We start from the raw sequence: 19,976 nt of genomic DNA on the forward strand, positions 1-19,976 counted from the left end.
TTTCTCTGTGTGGGAAGTTGAGATCTCTTTCACTGTCTCCCAGTTCAGGATCACAGGAGAGCCAAGGTGTTATCTAGCAAGGAACGGGTGCAAGGCAGGGCAGATAGACACAAACCCTGACTCTCACACCAGGGGCTACTTACTCAGAATCCAATTAACCTACCAGCGTGTTTTGGGGCAGCGGGAGGAAACCCACATGAATATGGTGAGAACACACAAACTCCACACAGAATTGAACCCAGGGCCGCTAACCACTGCGCCCCTGTGCTGAGACATTAGGAATACAAACGCAGTCAAACCCAGTTCCCCACCAGGAGCTTAGGGTTAAATTGCCTCTCTGAGTGCTCTTGGGCCCCTGGCGCTCAGTGCAGAACGCTGGAACGCTCCCAGGGTTCTCCTCGGAATAGAGAGAAGCAGCACAGAGCCGCAGCTCCGCCCCGGAATGGGGGGCCGCATCCCAGAGAGGGTCTGGAAGAGGTCTGGGTTGAAAAGCAGTGAGCAGCCTCTCTGTGCCAAACCCAAGAAGAGTCCAAGACGCTTTCCACAGCATCGCCACGCCACCCCCACTTAGACTCGCAGTAGGTATTCGACGTGCAGAAGGTTTCTTTCTAGAACATCGACATGCAGAGCATGGGCTTGATGTACAGGAACGAAAAACAAGGTCAAAGAAGGTTTCAGTAAGACTTTATTGGCATTTTCGGAATCAAACGTTTTAACAAACGACCCTGGTTGAAAAACACGTGATCACTGAAGCTCCAAAAATTTGCACTTTTTTTTGTACCATCAGCGTTTGAACTGCTCAGCGATCACATGACAGAGCTGAAACGGCTGCGGAAAGAATGGAGAGCAATAAATATCATTGTACGATAAGCAAGACAGAGTAAGATCCAGGAAGAATGGAAAAATACACTCGGTAATGCGTGATGTAGCAGGGAGAAGGTTCTTTACATCAGCTGAAGGGTGTGATAGCAGAGGGTCCATTAAGAGCACTTCAGGCTGTCCCTACAAAATCTCACCTTGATCTCTAAAAACTCTCGCGCAGAATGAAAGACTGCACGTGGGTCCATTTCAATAAAAATATGAGAAAAGGTAAATGTTTAAAGAAATCAAAATTAAGCAGTGGGCTCATTGAGCAGGGCAGTAAAGGGAAGTGAATCATTTTACTCGTGTTTATAAGGAAACACCTCTTTGGCTTCCTTCTTCACTTGCACTGCAAAGATCAGTGTGACTTCCTCACTTTGTCCTTTGCAAGGCTGTGTTTCAGCCAGCAAACTAGCAGTTCCTTCAACAGCACTGTGGGAATAAAGTGGACTGTAGGTACGGACACACTTGCAGTAACACTCACAGCAAAGACAGAATTACAAACTGAGCTGAAAGACTAAGTTCCTCACAGACATTTCACCCTTTATGAAGAGAATAAATAAGGACGAAGGTTCGCTATTCACAGTACCGGACTTCTCACTGTTTACTGCAGCTAAGACGTGATCTGAGGGGATCTTCGGGGGTCCTCCAAGTCCAGTGTGGGGTCCCCCAGAAACAAAAGGAGGCGTCTCACCGCCAGTTTCAACAGCACGTTAAATCGACACTCAGGCACGGTCAATCTGCTATTGCACCTGATGTTCGAAGACTTTGCAATTAATGCCATTCCTCATTGATAGCTTTAGTATCTGGGGTTATTTGAGAGCAATTTCTTGAAAGGGGGATTCCTCTCCCTGAAAAGACTGAGAACCTTTGGTATATAAATATCAACATATAAAAGGCTTGTTGGTCTTTGGCTTTCAACACTGTTTTTATCAACATGCAATTCAAATGTATAAATAAATTATTTAGGATTAGAATATATTTAGGAGCTATGCAAAATAAAGCTTTATGTCTTCATCCCAGGTAATATGTCTCATTTACACATTAGTAAAAAGACAGTCTCACATATTTCCCTTTTCCTCTGATCATTCTGTCAACAGCTTCAGTTTTAAATGTACTCATTTACAATGGCTGCAATAACACATTTACAAGCTAAGGCACTGGGTGGGAGGAAATGGGAGCAGCTGGAGAAAACCCACAGGGACACAATGAGAACATGCAAACTCCACACGAAGGTACCACAGGTTCAGATCAAACCTGGAACCCAAGAGCTGTGGAAGCTGCACTGAACATTAGGTCGCTACACTATCCCACTACCAAGTCAAAATTCATTGGCTTCATATTCTCATCCTTGTACTGCATTAATGATGTCACTGTGACTGGGAAAAGGTTTTAAGGTCTCCTAGGTCACCCAACCACTCAGTCGTACCCAAGCTCTGCCTCACTGTCTCTGCTTTGTGTTGCTTCAGGGTGGTGATCAAACGTTTTTTATCCAGCAATACAAAAAGTTAATTTTTCCCCAACTTTCCCAGAAGCACAGTAACCCACTGGAAAGCAGATCAGATGAATGAATGGAGAGATCAACTAATGGACAGCTTACAGAGATGGGGAGCTTGACTGTAGTGAAACAAAAATTCTGAAGAAGGACGTTTTTATCGTTGTACACTGGGTTTAAATATATATTTTTTAAATCATTTGTTTCAGGGCATTTCGGCTCTAAGTTCCTCTTCAGCTGTTGCGTAAGAAATGTATCTACAATATTGTATACCTGTTGTGATTAGATAGGCAGTTATACCACAGCTAGGCTTAATTCCAGAAAAGCAGGGCACATTTGGCAGTGAACATGCATTCATGAAGGCACAGAGTCTAATTGGTCATCTTGAACAGAGAAACACCATGAACTGGCCTTGACAGAGCATCATCACTAATTTCACTCATGAAACATGATTCAGCTAAGGAAAAGTGAATATATATATTCATACCTAAATGCAAAATTATGTCAGCATTTGAATACAGTACAAATAATTGTTTAGGCACTACAGCACCTCTACACACCCACCATATTTCCTGTTTATAAATATATATATATATCTGTATTGTTATTAATGTTCAGTATTATGTGCATGTTAATTTTTAAATTACAACCCTGTTCACAATATATGAGTTGAAAGACGTAATATCCTTTCGTCGAACAACTAACGTCAATGCCAGTATTCGCCACTAGATGGAAGCATCACGCTTATAATTTCTAAACTAAATGAATCTTGGGAGGGAAAAGCAATAGGCCGTCGTCCTGGCTTTTCAGTTAAAACTAAAACTATTTCAGTTAAAAGTCGGGGGGGGGGACTTTAAAAACTTTTCAAACTCAGCTTCTTGTGAAAACTGAAATGCCAGGACAATTGGAGCACAAGAAGAAAACTCGTTCCACTCTGACAGAATCACTGGAGGAGGCAGACGGAGAGATCAGGGCTTTGGTTCTGTTGTTGTATAATGGATTGGCCCGTTCCTCCTTTCTGATGACCTTTCACTGCCTCTTCCTCCACTGTAGTTTCTCTGTTGTCTTTTGGTGTTGTCTTTCATTATGTGAGAGGAGTGGTCAGGTACGGTGCCGGAAGGTTCCTGTAGTTCAGGGAACACAATCTGTGCTTTCTACTGCTTTTCCTGGGAAAGGGGTGTCCTAGGGTGTGGGGTGGGCCAGGTGGGTCAGTATTCCTGTCATATGGAAAGGGAGGACCAGTCAGTGAATCTTCTTCCACCTCTCTCTCCCGAGCTCAGGCCTACATTTCATCCTCAGACTCCAGCTCTCTCTCGGCCGTCTTCAGCAGGCCCATCTCCAGTGGGGGGGTCTGTCTCAGACGGGAGCGCGTCACCCTGAGAAGAGACAAGCAGGCTCGTCACTGAGCTGTGAGATTGCTCCACCACACACACACAGGACACGGAGGCGCAGGAGGGCGACTCGTTTTTCTGTGTCAGCTGTTGAGATGTAGCTGTGTTAAAGGGAGGTGTCTAATTTTAAAAATTTCATTTTTTAGGGCTAATTTAAAAAAAAAAAACTCAAATTCACAAAACTACCAAATCCTCAGGGGCACAGACAAGGTCAGCCCAGGGGACAAAAGAACACAAGGTCATACACGGAAACTAAAATGTTAATTTATTTAGGATTGAGACTAGCTTCTGTGCACAGAGAGTCTGGGTGTATGGAACAAATTTCCTAGCTACATGGTGGAAGCCCAGACTCTGGATTCTAGAAGAAACAATTGGACAGAACTTCTCTCGCCAGCTCTGCTACTAAATGAGGAAGCTGGGCTGAACGGCCTCTTCTCATTCGTCAGCTTCCTGTTGGTCTTATGATAACAGTGACGCCATTAAAGACCATGAAATAAAACAAAAGTCTGGAAAGAATCTGTTGGCAACCAGCACTGGTCCAGAGCGGCTCAACGTTGGGCTCCTCCTCTCAGACTGGGTTACTCTTGAGTTACTTCCCAGCTGGTTACTCATCTGAGTTGTCACATTCATTGCAGAATCCAGAAAGAGAGTCCAGTACCAATCTCTCCCAATCTCTCCCATTCAAACAATCTGCATCGAGCTTCACTGTATTTTCACTGAGTGCCAATACACAACTTGTTAACTGAACTGAACCATATCACGGTGTTAGAGAAGTTCAAGTAGGTAGCTGTGTCAGCATGCGTAGGCTGTAAAGGTTTATTCCATGGTGAAAACAAACAAAAAAAGTGACATGACTGACTGACATGCCTGAAGAAGGCTCCATGGCCAAAACATTGTGTCTCTTTACTTTTCAGCATGGCAGAAGCCTTTACTTGTTCCTTAACAAGGTGTTAACTGTGTTCTTTGAATCCAGGTGCACAAGATCAGAGAGAGAGATCACTTTATTATCCATCTAGAATTTCTTAAATTAGAAATTTGTCTTTTCACTTACCCCAACTTGCTCTCCATGAGACACACAGACAGGGAGAGAAGCTTGGGGTCAGAGCCATTTATACAGCACCCCTGGAGTAGTTGGGAGTAAGGGCCTTGCTCAGGGGCCCAACGGAATAGGTTGCCGGCCGTGGGAAACAAACCGGCAACCTTCTAGCCACAGGCACAGATCCTTAGCCACAGAGCCAGTGCACCGCCCCATGAGCACCAAGGTGACCTACAGCCACCACCTTGGGACAGTGTCAGTATCGTCAATGATGGGGTAAATCACCACAATATGAAACACGCAGTGTGAAATCTCCACAGCCACAGCGTCAATGAAGAAATAACCAGGCCGTCGCTCCAGGCAGGGAGGGCCCTGGATGTGTGCGCGGGGAGGGCTCACCAGCACACGGTGGAGTAGACGACAGCCACAGTGACCAGGGCGAAGGCGAAGTGCCAGCAGTAGCACATGGTGATGAACATCATGTTGTTGTGGTCCTTCAGGTCCCACTCCGCCAGCCCGCTGGGGGGGTACAGGACAAAGCCGATCTGCCATGGGGGGAGAGCAGACGCTCAGCGGAGCAGTGCGGAGACCCGTCGAGCTGGGCCACGGCGTGGAGGAGAGGTTAGGGCTCCGGACTGGGGGAGCGTGGGTTCAAATCCCAGGAGGGCACACCGCCGGTGCTTCAGTCAAAATACCCAATGTATAACATTCAAAATATATAATTCGATCCTTAGAGTTGTATTATTATCTCTCATTGATGTAATTATCATACAAAACAGTGTACAAAAAGGCTTTACAAAAAGCTCAGTAACAGAGACAGTCTGTTGGAGAAAGACAGATGGACCTAGACACAGACACAAATAGACACAGACTGACAGAATCACAAACAGAGTTACAGTTTGACACACACACACAGATAGACATACGCACAGACTGGCACTAACAGAATTACAGACAGACTGGCCAACAGACACACACAGGTAGACAGAATGACAGAATTACAGACTGACAGACACCAACAGACAAAAAAAACACAGATAGACATTTAGAATTACAGACAGACACACAGACAAACGGACACACGAACAGACGGACACACAGACAGACATACAGACGCACAGACCTGCTTGAACTAGCTCCCCTGCAGCAGACACAAGCTGACAGAATTACAGACAGACACACACAGGCACACAGACCTGCTTGAACCAGCTCCCCTTCGGCAGACACAGGCCGACAGAATTCCACACAGACACACAGAAACTAACATACAGACACACACACAGACAGACGGACCCACAGATAGAAACAGACACACAAGGACACACAGACCTGCCAGAACCAGCTCCCCTGCAGCAGACTCAGGCTGGCACGCAGCAGCTCCAGCAGGATGTTTCCCCGCTGGAAGACTTCCAGGAAGGTGGTGAGAGCCCCCCCAAAGATGGCATAGAGCAGCAGCTGGTGGACGTGCACGTCCAGCATGTCCCGGCCGTGCAGGTGGTACAGGAACAGGAACCCTGGCAGAGGAGGGAGAGGGCGTGAAGAACAGAGAGACCCAGGATTCTCTTCTGAGAACGCCAAGCAGTTTCATGACCCATGGTAAGTGTTTTACTTAGAATGAAAGAAAATCAACCTAATCTAATCAGCAATCTAATACAAACTCCTGTCCCCACACTTCTTCTCTGTACAACACCTCCCAAACCCTCTCTCTCTCACAATCCAACAATCTGAAAGTGCCATCACTCAGTACAGAGCAGCCCTGACAGACCTGACTGTGCATTTCAGTATTTGAAAGATGTGTGGATCAGAGGAGAGGGGAAAGCACTGTAAATCAGCCCGTAGTCTATATAAAACCTGTATAATATCTGTGCAACATTTGTGATCTGGCCCTTTTGATTTTAGTAAATAGGCACCATACCTGTTGTTCTTGGCACTGCTCTGATTGAACGGCTATAACGCAACTGGTGTTAATCTGCCTGACCGTGAGTGTTGAGCCAATCAAGCACAGTGTTAAGGACAGGCTCTGTTATGTTAGACTCTATGTGAAGCGGTAAGAGATGAAGGAGACAGGAGGCGGAGTATGGGAAGACACACAGGGCTATAATGGTGCAGTAAAGTAACAGTGATTGTCTGTGAGACGGTGAATGGTCAGGGAACAGTCCATGAGTCCATCAACAGTAGATCCTGGGACGCGACAAGGTTAAAATCCCCGGGAAGGTGGAATACACGAACACACGGAAAATATGGAGATCCTGGGATGACAGGGCGAGGTCCTCCAGACCCCGGGTTCAGAACACAGGAGGTGTCGGGGATGAGGCCTATGCCCTCAGGAGACGGACGTAGGGTATCCTGTTGCTAGCCAGGCCTCGTGACATCCATACCCTAATGCTGAGCAATGAGCACTGAAGGTGCTGGCCTTAAATAGGGGGAGACACAACAGGGCACACCTGGAACACATACAAACGATCACAGGGAACTATTGACACGATTAAAATGGAGCGCCCTCTAGGGGAGGGATGTCAACCGTAACAGAACTGGATTGGCCTGAGACCGAGACAACCCCAGAGGAAGAGTGAGGAAGAGGACAGCAGTGCAGGTACCCTCGGTGAAGAAGGCGATGCCGAGCAGCAGGCGGTCGAAGGCGAGGGGAGCAGCCCCAGTCGTGTGGACGGTGAGAGAGACGGCCCCCGCCAGGCCGAAGAACAGGTACATGGTGGCGTGCTGCCAGTTCATCAGTCGCTCCCAGTGCTGCCCCACGTAGTCGTACAGCCGCAGCTGAGGTCCGTCTGACACAAACTGCTCCGCCAGCATACCTGCCAACACAGCACACACGTCAGGGGCTCACACTTCACAGCTCACACCACACTCTCACCTCACAGACTCACACTTCACAGCTCACACCACACTCTCACCTCACAGACTCACACCACACTCTCACCTCACAGACTCACACTGCACAGCTCACACCACACTCTCACCTCACAGACTCACACTGCAGAGCTCACACCACACTCTCACCTCACAGACTCACACTGTACAGCTCACACCACACTCTCACCTCACAGACTCACACTTCACAGCTCACACCACACTCTCACCTCACAGACTCACACTTCACAGCTCACACCACACTCTCACCTCATCTCACAGACTCACACTGCAGAGCTCACACCACACTCTCACCTCATCTCACAGACTCACACTGCACAGCTCACACCACACTCTCACCTCATCTCACAGACTCACACTTCACAGCTCACACCACACTCTCACCTCACAGACTCACACTTCACAGCTCACACCACACTCTCACCTCACACTCACACTTCACAGCTCACACCACACTCTCACCTCACAGACTCACACTGCACAGCTCACACCACACTCTCACCTCATCTCACAGACTCACACTGCACAGCTCACACCACACTCTCACCTCACAGACTCACACTTCACAGCTCACACCACACTCTCACCTCATCTCACAGACTCACACTTCACCGCTCACACCACACTCTCACCTCACAGACTCACACTTCACAGCTCACACCACACTCTCACCTCATCTCACAGACTCACACTTCACAGCTCACACCACACTCTCACCTCACAGACTCACACTTCACCGCTCACACCACACTCTCACCTCATCTCACAGACTCACACTGCACAGCTCACACCACACTCTCACCTCACAGACTCACACTTCACAGCTCACACCACACTCTCACCTCACAGACTCACACCACACTCTCACCTCACAGACTCACACTGCACAGCTCACACCACACTCTCACCTCACAGACTCACACTTCACAGCTCACACCACACTCTCACCTCACAGACTCACACTGTACAGCTCACACCACACTCTCACCTCACAGACTCACACCACACTCTCACCTCACAGACTCACACTGCAGAGCTCACACCACACTCTCGACTCATCTCACAGACTCACACTTCACAGCTCACACCACACTCTCACCTCACGGACTCACACTGCACAGCTCACACCACACTCTCACCTCACAGACTCACACTGCACAGCTCACACCACACTCTCACCTCACAGACTCACACTGCACAGCTCACACCACACTCTCACCTCACAGACTCACACCACACTCTCACCTCACAGACTCACACTGCACAGCTCACACCACACTCTCACCTCACAGACTCACACTGTACAGCTCACACCACACTCTCACCTCACAGACTCACACTTCACAGCTCACACCACACTCTCACCTCACAAACTCACACCTCACAGCTCACACCACACTCTCACCTCATCTCACAGACTCACACTGCACAGCTCACACCACACTCTCACCTCACAAACTCACACTTCACAGCTCACACCACACTCTCACCTCATCTCACAGACTCACACTTCACAGCTCACACCACACTCTCACCTCACAGACTCACACTTCACAGCTCACACCACACTCTCACCTCACAGACTCACACTTCACAGCTCACACCACACTCTCACCTCACAGACTCACACTTCACAGCTTACACCACACTCTCACCTCACAGACTCACAATTCACAGCTCACACCACACTCTCACCTCACAGACTCACACTTCACAGCTTACACCACACTCTCACCTCACAGACTCACAATTCACAGCTCACACCACACTCTCACCTCACAGACTCACACCACACTCTCACCTCACAGACTCACACTGCACAGCTCACACCACACTCTCACCTCACAGACTCACACTTCACAGCTCACACCACACTCTCACCTCACAGACTCACACTTCACAGCTCACACCACACTCTCACCTCATCTCACAGACTCACACTTCACAGCTCACACCACACTCTCACCTCACAGACTCACACTGTACAGCTCACACCACACTCTCACCTCACAGACTCACACCACACTCTCACCTCACAGACTCACACTGCACAGCTCACACCACACTCTCACCTCACAGACTCACACTGTACAGCTCACACCACACTCTCACCTCACAGAATCACACTTCACAGCTCACACCACACTCTCACCTCACAAACTCACACCTCACAGCTCACACCACACTCTCACCTCATCTCACAGACTCACACTGCACAGCTCACACCACACTCTCACCTCACAAACTCACACTTCACAGCTCACACCACACTCTCACCTCATCTCACAGACTCACACTTCACAGCTCACACCACACTCTCACCTCACAGACTCACACTTCACAGCTCACACCACACTCTCACCTCACAGACTCACACTTCACAGCTCACACCACACTCTCACCTCACAGACTCACACCACACTCTCACCTCACAGACTCACACTGCACAGCTCACACCACACTCTCACCTCACAGACTCACACTTCACAGCTCACACCACACTCTCACCTCACAGACTCACACTTCACAGCTCACACCACACTCTCACCTCATCTCACAGACTCACACTTCACAGCTCACACCACACTCTCACCTCACAGACTCACACTTCACAGCTCACACCACACTCTCACCTCACAGACTCACACTTCACAGCTCACACCACACTCTCACCTCACAGACTCACACCACACTCTCACCTCACAGACTCACACTGCACAGCTCACACCACACTCTCACCTCACAGACTCACACTGTACAGCTCACACCACACTCTCACCTCACAGACTCACACTTCACAGCTCACACCACACTCTCACCTCACAGACTCACACTTCACAGCTCACACCACACTCTCACCTCACAAACTCACACCTCACAGCTCACACCACACTCTCACCTCATCTCACAGACTCACACTGCACAGCTCACACCACACTCTCACCTCACAGACTCACACTTCACAGCTCACACCACACTCTCACCTCACAGACTCACACTGCACAGCTCACACCACACTCTCACCTCACAGACTTACACTTCACAGCTCACACCACACTCTCACCTCACAGACTCACACTTCACAGCTCACACCACACTCTCACCTCATCTCACAGACTCACACTTCACAGCTCACACCACACTCTCACCTCACAGACTCACACTTCACAGCTCACACCACACTCTCACCTCACAGACTCACACTTCACAGCTCACACCACACTCTCACCTCACAAACTCACACCTCACAGCTCACACCACACTCTCACCTCATCTCACAGACTCACACTGCATAGCTCACACCACACTCTCATCTCACCAGCACAAACAACAAAGCTTACAGAAGAGCTGCCGCAGGGTCACATTCAGACATGCACATCATGTTTTGCCAAAAAGTAAATCAGGTCAATCAAAGTGTTGTTTATATTCTTTCCAGAGTCACAGGATTTTACAAAGCCCCATTTCCCTTACTGAAATAAACATTATCATCAAGCTACCGAGACAAGGACATCAGCCTGGGACAAACAGGAGACAACTGCTACAAATGCAATCAAAAAGGAGAATGAGCCAGCTGCACAGAACCAGAACTGTGCTACACCTGTCTGTGCCACATTGACAGTGCTGCAGATGGACTGGCAGTAGGCAAGGCAACCATTTCTGGAGTGGAATCAGTATCTTCATTTTGGATTTCTTTGTTAAAAGAAAAACTGCAAAACCCATAAGGTTGAACAAACAGAAGATATTGACGTAAATTCTGGTCCTGTATTGTGCTATTTATTTTCAATACAGCCCGATGCTGGCTCAATGTTATTCGGAGGCCCCTGTGGCCCCTGGGACTCACCAATCAGGGCAAAGGCCAGGATGACAGCCGCCTCAATGACCTCCAGGCGGCGCTGCACGGCCCTGCTGGCCAGGGGCACTGCGCTCTTGTTGCGTCTGGTAGTGTGCCAGAGCGAGGACTTCACTGTCCACCACAGCCCTGCGATCAGGAAGAAGCTGCCAGGCAAGGCGTGACCCTTGAAGTTGCCCATCGTGGCTCACGGCACCTGGAACGAAGACAAGGGGGTCACCCCACTCTGTACACCCCGCTGACTGCAGCATTGCAGCCACACGGCCCACACAGCGGGTGCAGTCCGCTCACAAAGCACATAGTGATGCTTTCACATTTACACACAGAGAGCAGCAGCAGGCTGCATTTGCTCTTAGCATCCGAGAAGTGAGATGACTGAGCAGAGGCAGCATTCTGCTTCCTGTGGGGCAGGGGGCTGTGTTCTCTTCACAGGGTTGCAAGAACTGAGGGAAGGTGTAGGTTTTCCTTTTAGTTTTCTGGTGGAAGGGGTTACGGAGCTGGGTTGTTTTCTAAAGTTTGGAACTTATTTACGTTTGGAAGGTCTCCGGCTCTTTCTCAGACATCATGGCACAGCTGCTCCTGCTTCTCCTGAGAGACATGGTCAACACTGCCTGTCTGCACAGGGACCCCAGAGCAGGAGCAAACTGTACAAACTGCGGTTTCTTAGTGCCCACAACTGCATGGTGACCTCTGGTATCTGCTGCACACTTCATTTTGGGGTTGAGTGTGGCATAGTTCACACAGTGCTGGGGCCCTGGGTTCAATTACAGTCCTGGGGTGCTATCTGTATGTATATTCTCCCCGTGCTCAACTGGGTTTAATCCAGGTGCCCCGGTTTCCTCTCACAGTCCAAAGACATACTGGTAGGTCAATTGACTTCTGGGAAAATTGTCTCTCCGATGTGAGCGAGTGTGCTCTATTGTGTCTGTGTGTGCCTTGTGATGGACTGGCGTCCCTTCCAGGGTGTACCCTGCCTGACACTCACTGCTTGCCGGGATAAGCTCTGGCTCCCCTGCTACCCTGAATTGAAAAACACAGTTAGAAAATGAATGGATGGATTTCGGAACTCACGCCTGCCACAACGCCATACATCCAAGGTCTTGACAGACTCACACACTACTGCAGCTCATAGCAGATTCCCAGCCCTGCTCCTGCAGTCCCACACCCCTGAGCACTCAGTGAAATCACTGAACCCTTAATAGACTTAACTGGTCTCTTTAATTGTTTTCAGCAGCTCCCGAACACTAAGATTTAAGTACGCAGACGTCAAGAAGAATGTACAGAGGCGAGGGGGATAGACAGAAGGACCTGTCTACCCCACTTTCTCTTCCTCTCCTCCTCGTTTTTTAATAGATCTCTTTTGATCCCATTGTGGCATCCCTCAATCTTTCAAGCGCTGCGTGCATCCCATTAATAATGAGCGGACAAATGAGGACAGAAAAGCTTGCATAATCAGGGCCACTGAGCTTTCTCTTCTGCAGGTGCACATTTATGGCACGAGGCCAGGGAGGCACAAAGGAAAGGTGAAACACACAGAGCAGCCATGATCAAGGCAGAGGAGCAGGTCACCCCGATGATCCCAGTGCGGAGGAGATTCTCAGCCCCATGGTGCAACAAGGACTATGAGGTGAGGAAAACATCTGCGCATACAGAAGCTCACAGACTGTCAGCGCCATTCCCCCTTACACAGAGGGCAGGCGCAGAATGAACAGCCTTGATGCTCGGCCCAGACAGAGCCTCAGGAGCAACAGTGAGCAGACAGAAAAAAAACAAAACACACCCCATCCTGGTCGTTGCCGCAGGAACTCGGCCCTGTGCATCACAGAGGGCCACTGCTGGCTGTTACAGAAGAGATTCCAAGATTCAAGATGCCTTTATTTGCCATATACAACAAGTGCATAGGGATGCTTACTCGTTCAGCTGTACCCAGTAACATTAGGGAAAAAAACCCCACCAATGACAAACAGACATGGACAATAAAATTAGACAATAGACAAGACAGGACATAGTGCAAACAGTGCAGTACCTTAAAGTTCAGGATCTAATTTGTGCAGGTGATAATTTGAGCTGTTTAAGATGCGGACTGCTTGGGGGAAGAAACTGTTTTTGAATCTATTGGTCAGTGTTCTGATACTGCGCTACCTTCTTCCAGAACCCAGATCATGGCCAGGGTGAATTGGGTATGTAGAACAATGTAGTCAAATTAGAGTAGGTTCTGTTTTATATAAAAAAACAGTGCAGAGCACTTGACTCCTATTTCTCCCTTCAGACACCAGTGTTGTCACCTTAAGCAAGGTAATTCACCACGATTGCTGCAGTTCACAGTGCTGTATGACAAAGACACAGGTACTGTAGGACAGTGTTACTTTCCAGAAGGGAGTGCCATACTCCCAGTCCACTAAGAAGACTGGGATATGCTCTGAACTGATAAAGCTGCCAGGCTCAAGTGTGGACTGCCATTTAATTTGCAGTGACTCTGCAGAATTAAAAAGCTGTTTGATGATTCTGACTGCCCTGGGTGAGCCTGTTACCCAGCCAGTTGCTAAGTGCTGCCAGCGACACATCTGGTTCCACATCTGGAGGTGCCAACCCTGTTGCTTACTCTCCCTGGCATCGCGCTGCCAGCATTTTCTACTGATAATCCTAGTCTGTGACCTGAGGATACACTCCTCATCCAGAAACTGAAGATAGAAGGAATACAACACTCAGGCTCCCTTGGGACCTAGTCTGTCACCTTTTAGGTCATGTAGCTCCTGATAACGACCACCCTTCACACAGAATAACGAAGAGTCGCTGATAGTGACCTCCTCAAAAATCAAAGTGAAATGAGTATCCTTCACCAAATGCCACTGATTGGTTTTTCAGTCAATTTCCTGTTAAAAACACAACTGAGCATACATTTGACATGGAGACAAACACTGCAGTCAGAGCACTCCAAGACCAGGCAAGAACTTAAAGGGGCAGCAATTCAGATGGTTACAAAAAGAACTGGGTGAATTCACTGGCCCGCAGACAATTATTTTGACTTTTACACTCTTTAATGTATCTCTTTAATGTATATAAAATACACACAGTAGGTGCCCCAATATTTATGGTCACTAATGGACTTAGACAAAAGTATGTTTGTGTTCCACTAGGATCAAATGTATGTGTGGAATTACTCAAGAAAAGAATGTACTTGTGCTTATCATTCATATTAAGCTCATGAACACAAATGCAAACACTAGACTGTAAAGCAACAATAACTATTTTGGCTTTGCTGCCCCTGTACTTCTGGAGGGGACTGTATTGCTGTCCTGTCTCTGTCCTACCCAGTTTACCTCCTCCGGGGACACCACTACTATTTGGCTTAATGATTAACCCGCCACCTCCAGCAGGGGGCCAGGCAGAGCTTGGTACTGCTGTCTCCAACTTTCACTCTGATATCCTTGGCACAGCCTGGTTTCTCGGTCAAAGGCTTGTCCAGCCTCGTTCGCAATCTGCTAGGTGCCCAGTACTGCACACTAAAAGTTAAAAAGCACCTCCACATTTCAGGTGGTGCTCTTGTGACCTCTTCACAATACAGCCACTGGTGGAATTTCCAAATTGCACAGACAGCACTCAAGTGTTAAAAACAGGCTCTCTTAATTCCATGAACTCTCAGGATTCGTCGTTTGATTTTGTCACACCTGACATTGAAAATATCTTGGCCGCCTTAGACCCCCACCTTGAACAAAAGGATATGCAGAATTGTTGAGATTCTGGGTAAGATTTAGAATTTAATACAGAGCACAGGTTACAGAAAATCCACATCCCAAAATTGTTTTACAGTGACAGGACTGCATCACAGCAGTGTCTCTGTATTTTCCAGTATGAAGGATTAGTTCACAATTGCTCACTGTGTAATTGTGTACACTCTGCAAGACAACACAGTGCGTTACATCATCCTGCACTTACAATCCCAAGTCTTGACCCAAAAGCTACCTTTTATGGTTGGTTAAACGGTTATAAATGTAGAGAAACACATATTGTTGCTTAAGTCATTAAATGTGACACTTTGTCCCACAGTTAGGCGCACACAGACAAGCTCGTGTTTGTGAGGACTTCCCATGGTCTCTCATTCCAATGTTTACTGTACTTCCACCACGTCAAAATCCTCACAGCATGAAAGCAGGCTGGAGGATGTACCAACGTGTCATCTGTTGATGATCTTTGTGGTGACATTTCCTCAGAATTTGTCACCACAATGGTCCGTAATACAGCACACTGCTCCAACCTAGCCCTGGATAAATGTGACTAGAAAGGAAATATTAATACTGGTTTTATTGCAGTTGTGTTCCAAAGTTCTTGTTCTTTTATGATACTCCTGCCCTTAATGACCCCGTAATGACCCCATCATTTCCAAAGCAGGGTGCAGGACTTTGTTGGTTATCAGCAAGGGAGTGAAGACAACACACCAGGGCTCAGAGCCAGGCGGAGCATTGCTGCAGGCTCAGTACTGTCCAGGAGTTTTGACAGGAAGGCCTGCAGATCTCTGGGAGTCCTCGTAACACTGTAAATGACTGTAGACATCCAGTATTTTAGCCAAGCTCTCAGTCAAGGTTCAACTTTTCCAGAATTCCTGTCCAGCCCGTGTTTTCTGCATGGAAATACCTCAAGGGTTTCTGTCCAGGATCAGTCCAAAGAGGTTGTGGAGGTCACTCCACACAGGAATTCCATACAGGAATGTGACTTGGTATTGTTTGCTGTCTTTGTGCAACTGATATCCCATGATGCTGATTGTTGAGTTCTACAATTTCAGGGTCTGAGCAGCAACACAAGCCTCCTAGGGGACTGACTACGATAACCTGCCACGCCAGAAAATTCATGTCTTCAGCTGTACAAGAAGCAGAGGAATTCATTCTCCTCTGTTAACTGCTAAGTTGAGCACGTCCTCAAATTCAGAGTCTGTGTGAGTATCCTTAGTGAGATTCCTTCCCTGGTATTGGGGCAGTGCAGTCCGTATGGCTGAGGTGACATCCCCTGTCCTCTACCTACAGCACAGACCAGGATGCACAGCACAAAGCCCCTCAGGTTGCCATAGAGACAGAACACATGTTTCTGTGTTGTGAAGTCAGAGCTGCTTCGTACTGGAGAGGGGGGAGGGTGTCTGAAGAGAGAGGGATATTCTCCAGGGCAGCTGCCACACAGTTGCACTACAGCACATCCTCATCCATCCTAAGGCATCATACATAAGCCCTTGCTGTCAGAATGCCACTTCAATACGAAACAGCAGCCTTTTTTGCTGTTAGCCTCTAATCAGTCAGGGAAAAATCTAGCAGTGATGCATTGAGGAACTCAACCCCAAAACAATGGGGCAAATACCATTGTCACTGTGCAGTTGATTCTGCTTTCTGAAACAGGTGTCTGGAAAGTCAATAGGTATGGTTCTCACTAACATCCTATATCTTAACAGAGATGTTATTCAAGCGCATTTAAAACAAAGCATTCCATCAGCACTTACTGTACATTGTGATAGGTATTCTGTTGAACTGGGATCTGCCAGGCATGGATAGTGGGTGTCTTGACTGGAGTAATCCCAATGACTCCCTATTATTCCTAAATATGGTCTGGCAGTTAAACGAAGTTTAAATTAGACAGGGACAGACTTCCAGCATCAATTCACGTAAAACACCGAGAACAAGGCGAAGAAGAGAAGCGATCGCAGAGGACTAAATGAAGCAAAATCGCAGTTAAGAACAAAAGGTTTTAGAAGACGGTGACCTCAAAGGTTTCAGCCACAGCAAAACACATCCTGGGTGGCTTCATACTAATCTAAATCATGCAGAAAGCGATTATCTTTAATAATTCACACAACAAGATCAGGTTATCCCTTTATGATTATGATGGCCCAAGAAAGGAATAGTACTGTGATTATTATTTTAACTGTATTACTGTACTGAATGAAAATGTAATACTAAGTGCAAGTTTAATAAATATGACTATTGTATTGTATGCTTCTCAAGTTCGTAACACACCACGGGCTGTTAAAGCATGCTATAACAGTCCATAACAGCCACAGCGGTCAACCTTTTGCAAAAGGAACAGTATATCTGTACAAGGACAAAGCAACAGGCACGGCTCTGGGTTGCCATGGGCACCTCTCAGAATCCAGGCCTTATTGTGAGATTTCTGCCTAACGTGCTGCAAGATAAAGATAGTTTGATATAAAAACACCTTTGATGCCAACAAATGATAGGAGGGCTAAACGAGTCCATCGTTACTCATTACTAAGACCATGCATAAGATGATAATACTTAGTTGGGTAGGTTTGATGTCGGGTAAAAAGACTGCTTTGTGAATCTTACCGGCCACCGGAGCACATTTTGGGCCAACATACTACTAGAGAGAGAAAAAAAATCACCAGGCTTACCATTATAAACAAGGGCCTAATCAAGTACATTGTCATATGTTTTGTGTTTTAAAGTGTTTCCATTGTAATGTGCATTATCACTTTTATCCCACTACTATGAAGATGATGACACTGACAATGTGATTTAAAAAAAGCAGAGATCAGAAAATCGCCTTCTCGGTTTTTCGATCTGCTGTACGTTTTCCTATATGAACAGGTGTGGGTATGCAAACCACAGAAAAGGACAACAATCGTACGATGGATAATTCTCTAAAGCGCAACATTATTGCTAAGGCATCGTTTAAAAAAAGTTATTTGACAGTAGGCAGAGAACGCATTAATAAAGATATACTTTTACAATTATGTCTCTTGTCCTCCCAAAAGTAGACAATTCGACAGGATCATTGGCGAATTTGTTCTCTCACGTAACGCACGTACATCGTATGTTCTGACGGTTAATGACTTACATGAGGATGATGATGATGATCATAATAACGGTGGTGCTGGTTCACATTACTGCGGATCCTTGTGTGTTACGTGTATGTACAGTGTGGTTTGAACAAGCTGCTCTAAGCTGGAGCCAAACCCGACTATAGGCTCCTAACCCGGTGTGCTATAGCGCACGGCAGCCGCTTTCCAGCCGCAGGCGAGAATCCACACAAACCTGCAGTATACAAGCTCGATAAAACAAACGCCAAACAAACTCTTTACTCTCACATTACATGCTTTGCTCTGGTATTGATAGCTTTAAATTATTTTTACAGAGCCGTAAAGTTTATTGGGTCTTAAGGTCAGTCATTTTTTTTGAACTTCGCAGAGACGATCGGAAAGTGTGGAAAGGTCTGAACTTCCCTGCGCGTTTATGAAACCGCTTAACGATAGATTTTTTTACTTGATCACTCAAGGCTGAAGCCGAACAAAATGAACAGGCTCTGGATTGTCCGTGCATGAGGTGTATCATAAAAAAAAGTATCCGGCAGCAATACTGCTTAACAACTGGAAAAAAAAAGATAGTTGATTCTCCTCCATTTCAAAGCATTCTACCATACAATACAAGTTGCAGAACCTTAACGTGATGTTATTTATCGTGATTTATTTGACATATATATAATGTACAGTAGATGACCCATCAGTTATTATTGCTGTTAACCTGATGTTAATATCGCCTCGGGCCACTGAAATCTCGTTTTCCAAGCACTTTAACAGACACAGCAATGGGTCGAAGTATTTACTGTACAGTGGCAGGGTATACAGAACGTTTACACGCCGTCAGTTTTTTCAGACGTTTTCTTGTTTAATTGGTATAATCGGCTACACTATTAAATATACCTTATGAAAATAACGCATAGCTTTCATATAGAAATGTACCAATTCCCTATATAAACCTAAGACCTGGAGTTTTTCTGTAAAACTCCGGTTATTTTCCATATTGGAAACTATAGACAGAGGGTGGATAGAGATTATTTTGCTCTTCTTTAAAATCCGAGCCAAACCATTTCCCAGGTAACAATACATTACTGGTTTGTACATGAAATTGCGATTTATAGTATTATAATAATTCAATCACAATAATCTGTTTACCTTTTCGGTCTTCGCGTGGTGATGCACCGAAACCCTCTCTTCTCTTCGGAAGATAAACAGATGATTTCTTTCTTCAAACACAGCTGTGAGCTCTTCAGGGCGAGAACTTCTCTCTTGCTACTAGCATCCTCTCAAACTTCTAAGACCGATGTCCTGAGGTTCCCGCAGCAAAACCTTACCAAACCTGGCCTCTGGTTCTCCCTTTGGAGCAAAATGAATTAAATCAATTGAGAGCCAATGCTACGGAGGGTTCATTTACAGTGTATCAAAGGTGCGCCTAACTGCTACTACTGCACGAAATCTTTTGTAACAAGTCTTCTGTCCCCAAGGAGTTTTTTTTTGTCTTTTTTTTTAACTAGTCCATCCTACGGGCACCGCGATTGGAGAAGGAGCGCAGAAAGATGTCACTGAGTGGAGCTGTGATTCGTTGAGACCCTCGCCTGTCAGCTCTATGGGCCCGATTCCACGTGTGCAGTTTTGCTCCGCCTGTCGGCCGGTCGAGGGAC

General features: G+C 46.9%; 1 protein-coding gene across 1 annotated transcript; it reads right to left on the reverse strand.

Annotated features, from left to right (window-relative positions):
- Positions 1 to 667: 667 nt before the first annotated feature.
- tmem45a (transmembrane protein 45a) lies at positions 668 to 19,813 on the reverse strand. Its single transcript, XM_069197350.1, has 6 exons — positions 19,471 to 19,813; positions 11,511 to 11,715; positions 7,381 to 7,593; positions 6,113 to 6,297; positions 5,183 to 5,328; positions 668 to 3,732 (listed from the first exon to the last, which is right to left on the reverse strand). The coding sequence occupies exons 2-6, from the start codon at positions 11,698 to 11,700 to the stop codon at positions 3,639 to 3,641; spliced, it is 828 nt and encodes a 275-aa protein (XP_069053451.1). The 5' UTR covers positions 11,701 to 11,715; positions 19,471 to 19,813; the 3' UTR covers positions 668 to 3,638.
- Positions 19,814 to 19,976: the final 163 nt, after the last annotated feature.

This window comes from Lepisosteus oculatus, chromosome 13, assembly GCF_040954835.1.
Source record: "Lepisosteus oculatus isolate fLepOcu1 chromosome 13, fLepOcu1.hap2, whole genome shotgun sequence".
Classification (NCBI taxonomy): Eukaryota; Metazoa; Chordata; class Actinopteri; order Semionotiformes; family Lepisosteidae; genus Lepisosteus; species Lepisosteus oculatus.